Consider the following 15,266-nt stretch of genomic DNA (forward strand, 5'->3'; position numbering starts at 1 on the left):
CTATGTATGTGTCCCCAATATAACTATCGTGCGTCATATTTTTAGCATTTTTGTTATCGTTTAATCTGTAGTAATTGTATTTTTCTGTATGCAAAACGAGTCGGTAATATTGTTAAATTATGTTCATAAAATTCGAGTTAAGCAAGTTTGATATTTGTTTTACCGAAAACAAAATTAAATTCTCAAACACAATTAATTATAGTTTTATGACGTTTCAGTAATACCAATATTTATTACCAGCATATTAACGTTTTTTTCTCATTTGGTCCAATTTTTGCGCAGATATAAACCAAACTATTTTCGTCACAGGGGTGTATATAGTCATTCGTTTGATAATTTTCAAAAAGTATTGATAATTTTGAACATATATTTTAATCTAATTTGGAGATTCACTTAACAAATATAATTCAAACAAAGTTTAAACAACACCAAGTTATTAACAACAAACATTCTAGTGGGAAATTGTCAAACCATTAACAAAAACAGTCTAACCGGTAGTGGATGTGTTCACGAATAGGACGCCACTGTTTAAGTTCAAGATTAAAATTATCAACACAAAGCCAATGTCCACTTGCAAGAAACTTTGAAATTTGTGAGATCCTTTGGTGGAGTATATTATGATTTGTCCTGGCAAAACACTGTAACTTTATTGTTTCCTGGAGTGCAACTTTCCCAGTAAAATTAGACTATGGCTACATATATAAATGCGAAAAATTTTAAGTAGATGAGACATAATTATAAACCATTTGTAGTAACAAGATCAGTTTATAAAAAGATACTGGCCGTCAACCACAAAGGAAATTTATTTGTTATAGTCCTGATTTGTTGCTAACAATAGTACTTAGAAAGCATTTGGTGAAATGAATGGACACACATATCGACTGAGATATAACATTGTAATAGGTCAGTGTTGGTATATGAGCATAAATATAATTTCATTGAGCATAAACTGCGAAACATATCAATATTGTTGATCTTGATTTTGATGTATTCCTCAGTCGAAGTGTCATGGGGTCAAACATTATTGTCTTTCTTACTATTGCGATTGTAGGATTAGAAAATGAACAAAACGTCAATACAAACCCATCTAAATATTCAGGTGACTTGTTCCACCATACTTGATATGCAATGTATGACTGCCAACACTGAGCCAAGGTAAAACTATCCGGCTAAGCTTATTTTTGTATATTTTATGTATGTATATTATGTTTTGAAAAGAGAGAGAAGAAAGCTTCAGGAGAGCGGTGAGATAGCAGCCAAACGTGAGCCTGAACGTTTGAGATTTGAACGTGATGAATGAAGTTTTGAGATTGTGTGCAAAAGCTAATGGTCAATATGGGGACTTAGAAAAGTTGGCGCAGTCCATTGTTAGTTCTAAGGGTTCAAAGCAATCTTTGTTTGACGAGACTAGGGACGAAATGTATGCATTTATTTCAAGATTCGAGCGATTTGCTGCAACTCAGAAATGGTGTGATAGTTGGGTGATGAATCTTTGTGCATTATTGACAGGCAAAGCTTTGTATGTAATTTCTGCATTGTCTGCAGCAGAGTCCATTGATTAAAACACAGCTCTGTTGAAGTGTTATGATATGAATGAAGAATTTTATAAGTTTAGAGATGCACGTAGACAGCAATCTAGCTAGTTTCACAGTGGTAGTCAGAATCAGAGAAGACAGTTCTGGAACACAAGTCAGAAAGTTAAAGTACAGGGTCGATTTGGTCTACCTAAGCCAAAGTAAGGCTGTTATATTTGTGGTGATCCAAACCACTGTGCTGACAGTTGTCCTAAACGTTATAAAAGTCAGCTGCTATGTTGGCATCTGATCAGAATAGTAGTGATTCACAGGAAGTCCGTGCTAAATGGTAGTTCATGATGTCACAATTATTAGTGTTGCCAGTGTTGCACCAACTAATAAAATGGTGAGTGGTATGCCTGTTGTTCATAGGCTTTATTGGCAGTACTGAGGTTGAGGTCCTGTGTGATAGTGGGTGTAGTTCGGTTGTAGAACGTAGAGAGTTTGTAGAGGATAGTCAATTGACATCACTAGTCACAGTAAGAAAATTAATTTCTTGATTGATACTGGTGCAGAATCAACATATTGGATGAAAGTGACTTTGAAAGTCAAGTTGAAACGGACTTATACAAAAGTATTTCCATACAAGAGTCAATATCCAATCGAAACCTTCAGTGAATTCCGGACTGACATCAAATGTAATACGAATGCTGCTAGAAAATCGCTATGGAATATATTAATTCATGTCGTCAACCACAACGGTAATTTCGGGGAATCGCTACTAAGTTTTCAGACAGCAGAAGATTTGGAATAAATAATTAAACAAGTCGGAGGACAGACCGCAACTGACAAGCTAGTGAGCGAATGATTTATTCACAGGCCTAGGCAAAATGACAGATTTCCAAGTAAAGCTACACATTGACGAGACTGTTCAGCCCGTAGCCCAACCGCATCGTCGCATACCGTTTCATATTCGCAAAAAAGTCGAAAAGAAAATTGCAGAAATGTAAGCCGCCGACATAATCGAAGCAACACCATGGATATTGCCAATTTTGTCATTCCTAAACCAAGGAATCTAGACGATATACGGATATGTATTGACATGAGACGCGCGAACGAAGCCGTCAAACGCGAGCGACACATTATGCCAACGACTGATGAAATCATTCAAGATCTGAACAACTCCACAGTGTTTTCCAAACTTGTTCTTAATCAAGGTTATCATCAACTCGAGCTAACACCGGCATCGAGGTACATTACTACGTTTAGTACACACGTTGCTCTACGCCGTTGTAAGCGACTTAATTTTGGAATATCATCGGCATCAGAAATATTCCAATATGCTAATAGACAAGCAAGCGAAGGTATACCAGGCGCAAAGAACATTGGCGATGATATACTCATACACAGCAAAACGCAGGAAGACCATCAAAACAGTCAGAGCTGTATTCCAACGACTATGCGAAAGAAAATTTACTCTAAACATACGAAAATGTGAATTCAACAAATCAAAACTCATATTCTACGGTCATCGGTTTTCAGCGTAAGGTATGTCACCAGACCCAGAGAAAGTCGCGGCTGTCAAGAATGCCGAGGCCACAAACGCGACTGAGGTAAGAAGTTTACTCGGTATGGTAACATATTTCTCACGATTCATACCCGACCTAGCGACTATTACGCAACCCCCTTGATTATTAACTGTAAAAGACGCGGTATGGGAATGGTCGAGCACTCATCGCAATGCGCTAGACACGATCAAAGATCGATTAACATGTAATTCATTCATGGCATACTTTGATTCGAATAGAGACAAGCCCTGTTGGACTAGGAGCAATGCTCACTCAGAAAAATGGTGATGAAGACGCTCCACAAGTTCTGAGTTACGCGAGCAGATCGCTTACTCTAGTCGAACAAAGATATTCTCAGACAGAACGCGAGGCGTTAGCTGTTGTATGGGCTTGTGAGCATTACTATTTATACGTATATGGCAAACCTGTAACCATAGTAACCGATCACAAACCGCTAGAGCGTCTCTACAACAACCAAAATTCTAAACCGCCATCCAGAATCGAGAGATGGGCTCTACGGCTACAAGACTATTTATTCAAGATCGTGTATAGGCCGGGAAAAGACAATCCAGCTGATTACATGTCGAGACACCCGAACACGAAAAACACGCCAAACAGGAGACAAGAGAAACTCACTGAAGAATATATCAACTTTATCGCTGGTCATGCAGCACCCACGGCGCTAACCTTGGATGAAATCAAACAAGAAACGAAATCTGATCCTACACTGCAAGCCGTAACCATGGCGATTAAAACTGGTAGATGGTACGACAACACACGTTCTTCAGACATCGATTCTACAGACATCGACCGAATGTCTTTCGAAATGCTGCGAAAAGAAAGAGAATCTCTAACACTGGTGTCAACTCAAGATCTAATTTTACGCGGATCTCGAATTATCATTCCGAAATCGTTACAAGAGCGGACAGTTAGTCTCGCCCACGAAGGACTCCAGGGTGTAGTCAAAATTACTGAGAGAAAAACTTTATTTTCCCAACATTGACAAGCTGGTGAAAAATAAAATCAAAACCTGCTTAGCCTGTCAAGCCGCCACACCACAGAATAGACGCGAACCATTACAAATGATGTCACTTCCCGACTACGCATGGCAACACGTGTCGATGGACTTCTGTGAGCCGTTCTCCAGTGGAGATTATTTGCTCGTGATAACAGATAACTATTCCAGATTTGTTGTTGTTGAAATAATACGATCTACTTCATCGTGAATCGTAATTCCGATACTCGACAAAGTATTCTCGGAATACGGTATTCCAGAAGTCGCAACATCAGACAATTGACGCCGTTCCAGGGCCAAGATTTTAGAGACTTTGAAAAACATCTTGGTTTTAAACACTGTAAGGTTACTCCCCTATGGCCACAGGCAAACGGTGAGGCGGAACGAATGATGAGAACGCTAGGAAAAGCCATCCGCACAGCGCAAGTTGAAGGGAAGTCGTGGAAACACGAAATGTACACATTTCTGAGAAATTATCGTGCGACACCACACAGCACTACTGGTGTATGCCCAGCTACAGAGGTATTTCAATATCCAATAAACATAAAATTGCCGACATTGAATACTTCTAAGAAGCGGCGAAAAATACAACTTCGGGATAAAGTTTCAAAACAAAAGATGAAGAAATACGCAGATAGGAGTCGAAATGCAAAAACGTTGGAAATAAGAGTCGGTGATTCCGTTCGCGTTAAAACACAAAGAGAGGAAAACTGGAAACGCCGTTTCTCGCCAAGCCATAGTAGGTCACAGTACAGAAAGAAAGTTTGATAACAGCTAAACGCGGTGCACACATTATTATGCACAATTCGTCATTCTTCAAATTAATACCTGAAGTTGGAATTGATCACCGCGTCAGCGATCGAGATACTGCCAACTCTGAGGATGAAGAGGAAATTTCTCCTGTTCCAATGTTATCCCCCGGGACACCGCGATCGCACATGGCTGATGATAAACTTCCAACACCAGAAAGGAGATACCCGACTAGACGACGCAATCCCCCAAAATACTTGGGATGGGAAAAATGAAATAAAGTCAGATAGTATAGATAATTAGCATCATAGGAAGTACTTAAGTCATTGTGGTGGAGCAGAATAAGCCTCCAGACTTAGTATATCGAGAAAGGAAAAGTCTATCCTTATCTCATAATTAGTTTTGTTGTTTTAAACTTTTTATTTTTTCAAACATTTTACAGTATGGTTAGCAAGCAACCACGAGTTGAGTTTTGGAACAATGCGGACTCTAGATGCTGAAATGCGAAATGTGTTGAACTTTTATTAAACTGTGAGGACGCTATAATACTAGGTGGTTTGTAGCAAGTCTTATATAGACTCACCATAGTCTAAAAATACAACACAACACTTCATAAGGTAACACTACAGGATAATTTGTTTTGTGTTTATTATTTAATAATATTTTGAAACACAGTACTTAATCAGTCGGTACAATCTTACAACATCTAAAGCATCTCAATGACACTATCACGGTGGGTTTCCTGATAACTATGTTGAACAGTTTGTGCTTCAGTTATTTGCATTACATTGCCTTGGATATATTGAAAATACGCAACAGCATTGTCAGAGCACTAATGATGTTATCAATTGTTTTGGTATTAATTGCTATTGCGTCGTAGTTATAATAACCTGAGCTATATGTTACATAGTAGATAATAATCCTATTCTAAATAATACTTAAACTATTATATGATTTCCATTTTAATTGTATTCACATATAAATTGTAAACCACTAGACCCGTGTCTATGTAAGTAATGCAAATCACACATTTGTCACATCACATCATATTGAGACTACATGTTTATTTCTGTAAACCACTACCCTTGTATGCACATGCGGTTGGTATATTTATAATTTTGCAACATTTGGACAGTGTATGACACTATCATCTAGATCGTGAATAGTTGTACTTATATCTAAATTCACGTCAGAATTAATAACTACTACAGATAAGGTATAATGTCATAATAACACCATTTATTGCACAGTTAGCTCCCTATTACATTTACTTTACAGGCTAATCTGATTATTTACGTGCATGCTATTATAGAAGTTTCCATCAACAAATGGTGGTGTGCATGTAAATCTAGATTAATCACCATAAATGTGATCTAGGACTATAAAAACACTTTATTGCCAATAGATTTCAAAGTTCTGATCAATAATCACGATTTCATATATAATATTGGAGAATCGGTATTTTCCACTTGCCTAATCACTATACAGATACCGATAATTATCATCAAACATATTCAGTATGCCGAAGTGTACGGCGTGGGGACTTGTAATGTCGGTCAGTCAGGTGGAACAACTTCGAGATTATTTTAATTCTTTTAACACTACCCAATTAAAATAACTATTGATAACTGGCACAAAGATAACAGATTCCATTTTTTCTATGTACTAGCTTGAATTAGATTATCAACAAAATCAGAATCATCAGAATAATATGCGCAGGTATAGATGGTATACCCATCATCTCTGCGAATCAAACAGATTCTATCGCGTGTAGTATCTTTTTCAGGAAGTGACCCTTTTAACTCTACTTGCTCGGCGATGACTGATGGGCAATCCTGTATGTGAAAAGAAACATAGATTTATGGAATCAGAGGAGCCAATGTAGATACAAATTAACAAACAAACAATTACAATGTTCTTCCCAAAAATGATTCTTACATACCACACAATTCAGTTAATTTCTTAATGACATATTGTAGGTAGTATTATTATATCAAATTCAAACAATCCATCTTAGCAGTTAGTAACTTGTTCAGTAGTTCTAGTTTGTACTGTAAAATATATAATTATATATTTAAAAAATTGAGTAAATAAATGATACAATAATCAAACCACCATAGCATGTTCGATGTTCAATTGCCATCGTGTTGATGCTTTTATGATTTGTGTAGTGTACTCACGACAATTTTACAAACACATTGAACCCACGCATCTTCTATTACATATACATCACATAGTTGACAATTGTCAGTTGGTACCTCTTCAGTTCCCTGTAAAATAATGTACGTCGATATATGCAACGTTATTTTAGGTAATATAATATTAATAACAGCTTTGTTAGGTCACAGTATTAGAAAATGTTGTTGTTATGCAGTATGATTTTTTTACCAGTAAATTTCCCTCGTTAGTTATGACATTATTTAAAACGCTCAACAAATGCCATGAGATCTGGTTTAGAACCCAACTTGTCCAAACAGAACCCGGAAAAGTCCTAAGTGGGAATCATTACATTATCACACAATAAGAAATCGCTAAATTTCTATTGCACACAAACAATTATATTTGATATAAAAATATGATTATTTACAGTAATATTTCACTAAACTCACAACTCGTTTGTTGTATATAAACATAAGTAATGTTTAACTTGAATTAGAAAAATTATATCTGTGATTGCGCAATGAAATAAAATGGATAGTTGAAACAAAATAACATACTATGTCACCCTTTTCAATGGATCCTATTTGTGATGCGAGTATTGCGTCAAACTCATAGTGACGTGTACCAGGTATAAATGCTGCATTTCCAAAATAATATGTTTCGTGAAACCTAACTGTTTTCCCCTTAATTAGATTTTCAATGTCTGCTATGTGAATTGGGCAGGTGAAATCCTCAGTGCATATATCGTGCCATACTCCATTTTCGTACATAGCATCATGACAATCAATGCAAGTGCCATTAGCAGGGTTTCCAGGGTGGTGTTGTGCATTAGATGTGAGTATCATGGTGATCAGAGCCCAAAATGAAAGTGATACAAACATAGTTACTGTAAATAAATAAATAAATGAATAAATAAATAAATAAATAAATAAATAAATAAATAAATAAATAAATAAATAAATAAATAAATAAATAAATAAATAAATAAATAAATACGAGACAAAGTATAAAGCATCAAAACATCCAACAGAAAACTCGGTATGCATTCGATGGCATATTCATTTTTTTTCTGTGAAGGGTAAAACATAATTAATTTTATAGTTTATCAAGATTCAGTGTCGTCGTATGTTGTATATATTTCCCATACTAATTATATTTTATATCAATTTTGAGCGGCATCTATGCGAGTTAAACTTGCCACGCAATCCAATCACACTCTTTACAGATCCAGATATGTGATAGTTATTTTTCTATCTACAAACAAACAAACGCAATGTCACTTTCCTGTCTTACTGGTTGGTGAAATCGTTAAAGATATGGAATACGCCATCATTGTTTAGTGTCAAAATTAGAAAACTGGCGTGGGTGTGTAAATTTTATTAAATGAACAGAAACAGGCATATTGAGACAATGCATATAAAAGTTTCAAGGTGCATTTGAGACTATCAACATTAGGTCAGATGTCAAGGTCGAAGATTGTTGGTCGACGAAGAGCATTGTCCAATGAAAACGTTGCAAGTGCAACACAAGTATTACTTTATAAGTTCACGAAAATGAACTGCTTAAAATCTCAGATTACCTGGTCTTGGATTTTAAACACAGAGTGATGTGTTCAGTTACAGTGATTCGTGTACGATAAAGCACGAAATAGTGACTCATGGGAAGCTGCAGGATTAGAACTGTATCACAGTCCAATGTGGACTAGTAGACAGACAAATAACAGACTTAAGTGAAGAATATATGAGCCCATGGGCTTTACCTGCTGTCTTTGTGAAATATAGTTGCTAGTGTTTGATCATTATATGAAAGATGTGTCCACAAATAAGGTCCCACTGTTTCAATTCAAGCAGCAGATTTTGAACTGAAGAAACAGTGTGTACGTGTACAGTCGCGTGTCTCACTCATGACACAAAAACAGACTTCATATTATGTGCAAATAATTCAACTCACTGGTTCGTCTACTGATGGATTTGTATACTAAATGAATACAAAACATGGAAACAAATAGTGAAAGCATATACATACTTAACAATACCTTTGATCATATAAAACAAGTCAAACCTGTATTCTTGTCGTGAAGACTATCCAAACGTGCGTGTCCAGTTGATGTTAATTTCTCATTGCTACGTATGTGTCCCCAATATAACTACAGTGTGTCATAATTTTAGCATTTTCGTTTTCGTTTAATCTGTAGTATCTCTCTGTCTGGCAAAACGAGTCGGTAATATTGTTAAATCATTTTCATAAAATTCGAGTTACGTAAGTTTGATATTTGTTTTACCGAAAACAAAATTAAATTCTGAAACACAATTGATTATAATTTTATGACGTTTCAGTAATACCAATATTTATTACCAGCATATTAACGTTTTTTCTCATTTGGTCCAATTTTTGCGCAGATATAAACCAAACCATTTTCGTTACAGGGGTGTATCTAGTCATTCGTTCGATAATTTTGAACATATATTTTGATCAAATTTGGGGATTCACTTAAGAAAAATAATTCAAACAAAGATTAAGCAAAAGCAAGTTATTAAAAACAAACATTCTAGTGGGAAAGTGTTCAAACCATTAACAAAAAACAGTCTAACCGGTAGTGGATGTGTTCACGAAAAGGACGCCACTGTTTCAGTTCAAGATTAAAATTATCAACACAAAGCTAATGTTCACTTGCAAGAAACTTTGACATTTGTGAGATCCTTTGGTGGAAGATATATTATGATTTGCCCTGGCAAAACACTGTAACTTTATTGTTTCCAGGTATGCAATTTTGCCAGTAGAATTAGACTTTGACTACTTATATAAATGCGATAAAGTAGATAATGGAATTCAGGTTTTGATCGGGTAGACATAATTATAAACCATTTTAGTAACAAGGCCAGTTTTTAAAAAGATACCGGCCGTCAACCACAAAAAAAAATATTTTTTATTGTCCTGAATTGTTGCTAAAAATACTACTTTATATAAACATTTGGCGAAATGGATGGATACACATATACACAGAGGTATAATATTGTAATACGCCAGTGTTTGTGTATGAGCATAAAAATAATTTCATTGAGCATAAACTGTGAAACATATCAATATTGTTGATTTCGATTTCGATGTATCTCTTAGTATAAGTGCCATGGCGTCAAACATTATTGTCTTACTTACTATTGCTATTGTATGATTAGAAAATGAACAAAAGGTCACTACAAACCTATCTAAATATTCAGGTGACTTGTTCCACCCTACTAGACATGCAATGTATGACTGCCAGCACTGAACCTGGAAAAATCAATCCAGCTATGCTTACTTTTCGTAATTTTGAGCTAAAGAAACATTATGTAAGTTATGTACAGTAACGAATCCCTCTTGTAACACAAAGAAGACTCCATGTTATGTGCGAATAATTCAATTCACTGATTCGGATACTGATGGGTTGTAAAAAATGAATACAGACATGGCAACCAATAGTGAAAGCACATAAATACTTAACAAAGCCTTAGATTACAGAAAACAAGTCAAACCTGTATTGTTGACATGAAGACTGTCAAAACGTGCAGATCCAGTTGATGTCTATTTCGCAGTGCTACCCATGTGCCTGCAATATGACTAGGCTTAGTCACTTGAATATTTTTAGAATTTGTGTTATGTTTTAATCCTTGTGTCTCTCTGTCTGGCAGGACGAATCGGCTACATTGATGTGATCCCTGTCAAGTCATGTTCATAAAAGTCGCGATAAAACAACAAGTAATTAATAAATGAAGTACCGCCAATTATTACCAGCATATTAGTGTGTTTTTTTTTATTTTGAATCTCGCCGATGTCAACCAACCATTATCGACAAAGGGTAGTAGTCATTCCTTGCAAAATTTTCAAAAATCTCTCCCTATACTCACTATATTATAAAGTATTTAGAGGATTGGCTTATGACAAATTAATTCAAACCAATATTAATGTATTAACAGATAGTGTGAAAGTGAGCAAATTATACCTAGAATCAATCTGATTAAAATCTGATGTTGTGTACGGGCTTTAATTATTTTGGCTATAAACTTATTTTAATTTTATTTTTTATTACTTTTGTTATTAATGCCTGTTATTTTATTATTTTACTTTTGTGATTTTTTTTTTAAATTCCGCCCTACCTACATCTGATACGACGCTTATGTAAGTCCCGTTCAAATCCCGCGTAAATAACAGCAAATCACAGCCCCCCTTTTATACAGGCTGTCGGTTGCTTACTTTTCAGTGTAGCGATACTCTACGGGCAATCTTTCTGTACATTATATTTTGTCCACTTGAATAAACCATTAATAGAAAATTGCTAGTATATTTTTATTTGCAAAAGAAATTCCACAGCATTTTACAATGTTTGTCATTACATTGAATATTTTTTTCACTTCTAACAAATGTGTACACTTCCAGATACTTCTTCGCCAGCCAAGGTTCGTTCATTCAGTCATCACTTCAATTTTACATCACTGAGCATAATTATCTAGAATGGAAGCAAAAAAATAAGTAAATCGTAATGACTAGAACGCTGTAAACAGCTATAGTAAACAATGCAAACCAATTTTAAATTGTATAACGGTCACCGGCTCACGGCATCGACGCAGAAAATTGGAGCAAACAAATATTTCTAGATCAATTGAGATGTGTTCCAATAAAAAATATTGTATTCCAGTCCAAATCAGCTCAATTACTTTAATAAAGAGTTATTGTTTAATGTACAAAATGTTGATACAATTTGATGAATATTTACAGCTACGGCTTCAATACCGTAGACGATGTTGGCCCGATCGTCAACAAAACATCACCCGTCTCCAGGGCAGGCGACTGGAAAAAGACACTGGTGTTCGATCGAAACCGTGACGGTCGGTATTTGACAATGATAAATTTACCGAAAGGCCATGTTATTCTCGGTCGCTAACGTCGGTGTAATCCGCCATTTTATTTGAGTGTGTTTGCCACCCGACTCCGCCCGGTGACGTCATCATGTGCGCTATAGAAGGAGGTCTGTGATTCGTTGACTAAAATCGCCGATTGTGGGTCTCGTTGAAATCTCGTTACATAGGCATCTGGTCAGATGTAGGTAGGGTGGAATTAAAAAAAATCACAAAATCAAAATCAAAATAAAATAATAAAATAAAATAAAAGGGCATTAATAACAAAAGTAATAAAAAATAAAATTAAAATATGTTTATAGCCAAAATAATTAAAGCCCGTACACTACATCAGATTTTAATCAGATTGACTTAGAATAGAATAACCTTATTATAACCTTATCTAGTTAGAAAATTAAAACAAAACATACCTTTTCCAAGTATAGTTTTACCTTATTTGAACGGAACAATAATTTGAATACAATCGGGGGGGTTCAACACTGGAATGATGCGAATTATACGGTATGATTTTATTTATTTCGTGTCGAATTTGTTCAATATAGCTCACACATTTCCCATTCATTTCATTTTGTTTTGTATCTGTAACACTAAAAATATTACACTCTCTCTCTTCAATTTAACTTAAATAGTAGTCAGGATTAATATAATTATTCAACTTGCAAATTTCGTCCCTCTGTTGTAGCCAGAATCACATCGGCTTTACGAAATCACTGTTTAAGAATAAAGTGGACGTTATATTGCAATTATTCATCAAAATGAAAAACAAATTAATCTGCAGTTTATATTACACAACATATTCATACCTGTTAGAATATAATGTTTGAACCTTATGATTAACACGAAGTGAGGTCAGGTATTTTGGAATTCGTGAACACAGCCACAATAACCACATATATTTCTTAGTAATAATATTTATAATATTATGTCACCTTTTACTTATATTATATGCACAAACAGTGAATAACGGAGCTCTGTAATTTCACAGAATAAGCAACCAATGATTCAACATAGTCAATGTATTATGACACAAACTTTAAAATAAACTGTTGATGGCATTGCAGATGATCTGATTGCTAAATGAATTATCAGAACAGATGGAATTGAACATGGAGTAAGTATCATTATGTGATTACAAGTGAAATATATACTTTGATTTGGAAAGGGGCTGTTTTATCTTGTTGTCCAGCAAACAAGAGATAATACAATTTCAATTTAGTTTACTGATCTTCAACCATAACAAGTATATGTAGAAACTGGTATAATAGTGGAAGTTTTGTAAGCTTCATATGACATTGATGAAAATGAACTTCCCAGAAAGTATAGAGAAATATTGAAATTTATCAGCGATTACCCACAAGTAGAAGCCGCAGTTTGAGAACTGAAAGTGAGTGTTGTATTCTAATGATAATGTTTCCAAGTAATTGTATAAGCACTAGGATATATTTACAGCTGCTGAGCATGATATCATATGCACACATTTAAAGAATGTTGATGTTACGGCGTGAGATCACTAGAGACTGTCTTGCTGCTATCGGTCCCGCATAATGCACAGAAAGGCCATCTTCCTGAAACATGTGCTATTTGACACGACGACATTTGAGCTGGCTGGGAGCTGGGTGTCAACTGACTAACCATGTTTACGATCACCTTACACAAGAGCAATATAATATTAATTACATGTAATACACGCTGTATATCCTAAGTCCGCACAACACATTACTAGTACAGAGAAAATAGAATATCACAACAGCTTGGTCTGAAATTGTATGTAAAGTGATGGCATGGCTCTGGATCTTAGTAACAGGGAAGTGCATCATGATGAATTTGATGATCTCATTGCATAATAGCACTTTTATGCCTGACGTTGGCTGTTTTTGTGTCTGTAATGAATGCGTATACATGTTGGTGAATGCTGTATAGTATAATTTACCTTGAATTCGATCATTTTATTTTTCCTTTGCTTTGTTCGTTTTACCATTATTATGGGAATATTATACTCACTTTGTGTTGTATTATAATTATCTATTGCAGTTGTCGGTAAATTATGCATGTATTATGGGGAAGGTTGTAATCACAATTTTTTGTGTAAAATGCGATTTTCAATGCATAGATTGTCTGATAGATTGTTCTATCTGTACATTTTATCGTAAAGTTAAAGTCTAGTTTTGTTATTACTACATGCTGTTGAAGTTCAATTATTCCAAATTGATGATGCATGCTTGAAAATGTATAGTAGTCCAACTCTCCAGAATCAATTGTATGTTAGAATTTGTGTTGATTGTTTCTATTTTCATGATGTTTGGATTTAATTATTTTTTTTAATTGTTCTGTGCATTGTATCCTGGGAAAATTATATGTTCACATTGCATGATGGGAATCATTGTAATTTGTATAATGTTGATGCATGCTCTGCTCATGGGTATATTTTTCAATTCTGTTGTTCTTAATTATTTAATTTTCACTGTGGGAGTGACTGGTTACACAAGATCTCCATGCCGTGCTTGTTTTTATGCATGCTTGTATGCATGTACTTGTAATTATTTATTTATTAATTACAGTCGGGTCCCATTCCATAATGTTAGGACAGGTAACTTTCAAATCAAGAAGTCTTCTTCTTTTGTTTTTGCAACAAGCGTTTCAATAAGATATAAATATGTGGTTTTTTTTATTTTATTTCCTTTAACTTTTCTCGATGTCAATTCTGGGCTAATTGTGTTGTTCCGTCTCTTAATTGGAATATGTTAATTTGGTAATGATTTGCTATCCAGACAGTTCTTCAAAGTGTGGCTGTTATGTATTATAACACTATTTGTTTACATGAGTCACTTATCATTGTGGAACTGTTAACCTACATATGTGATACATAATCATACAGGCTAATGTAATTATTTGCAATTAGTGAGATATAGGCCCTATATATATATATATATATATACGTGGACAGAGAAATTAAGACACGACTACATGAGTAAAGTTCACTCTACAGTACTGTTTCGTAAGGTACATGGAGTACCTCATTCATCAGGAGTTAAGACTTTATTAAATAAACCACCGAAACAGACTACGTTATAAGCGCTACAGATTTGCATAACAATGGAGTGTGTTTACGATATTAAAACTAGTTGTTGCATAGCAACGATTTGGCTCTGTGTCTACATGAAGAAAAAACTCATTTTTTTATTTAAACTACAGTAATGTGGTTGGAAAATTATAATATATTTCTCTCTAATACATAAGTTGCAACGTTTGCTTTAAGTATTGGATGGTGCAGCACGCGATAACACTCTCCATTTGATGTCGTAATCGATGTTATTGTCCTTTAATGACCAAGCGTATTTACTGAGCTATGTTGCGTTTCTCAATGATT

General features: G+C 34.9%; 1 protein-coding gene across 3 annotated transcripts; it reads right to left on the bottom strand.

Moving 5' to 3' along the window:
• Positions 1-6,064: 6,064 nt before the first annotated feature.
• LOC102808868 (uncharacterized) lies at positions 6,065-10,600 on the bottom strand. 3 transcript variants are annotated; one of them, XM_085499620.1, is made up of 4 exons: positions 10,520-10,600; positions 7,565-7,893; positions 7,028-7,117; positions 6,065-6,682 (listed from the first exon to the last, which is right to left on the bottom strand). In XM_085499620.1, the coding sequence occupies exons 2-4, from the start codon at positions 7,886-7,888 to the stop codon at positions 6,506-6,508; spliced, it is 591 nt and encodes a 196-aa protein (XP_085355746.1). In that variant the 5' UTR covers positions 7,889-7,893; positions 10,520-10,600; the 3' UTR covers positions 6,065-6,505. The 3 variants fall into 3 exon arrangements, with proteins under 3 accessions (XP_085355746.1, XP_085355748.1, XP_085355747.1); XM_085499622.1 differs by lacking the exon at positions 10,520-10,600 and adding an exon at positions 9,069-9,450; XM_085499621.1 differs by lacking the exon at positions 10,520-10,600 and adding an exon at positions 8,767-9,015.
• Positions 10,601-15,266: the final 4,666 nt, after the last annotated feature.

The sequence above is a fragment of the Saccoglossus kowalevskii genome, chromosome 5 (genome assembly GCF_978046115.1).
Source record: "Saccoglossus kowalevskii chromosome 5, keSacKowa6.1, whole genome shotgun sequence".
In the NCBI taxonomy this organism is placed as follows: domain Eukaryota; kingdom Metazoa; phylum Hemichordata; class Enteropneusta; family Harrimaniidae; genus Saccoglossus; species Saccoglossus kowalevskii.

Bases quoted from the DNA above. Each gene is read 5' to 3' on its own strand.
- LOC102808868 (XM_085499620.1), bottom strand. From the start codon at position 7,888: ATGTTTGTATCACTTTCATTTTGGGCTCTGATCACCATGATACTCACA. The intron at 7,118-7,564 runs GTATGTTATTTT...ATTATTTTACAG, and splicing joins CCATTGAAAAGGGTGACATA to GGAACTGAAGAGGTACCAAC. The intron at 6,683-7,027 runs GTGAGTACACTA...TTTCACATACAG, and splicing joins AATGTGTTTGTAAAATTGTC to GATTGCCCATCAGTCATCGC.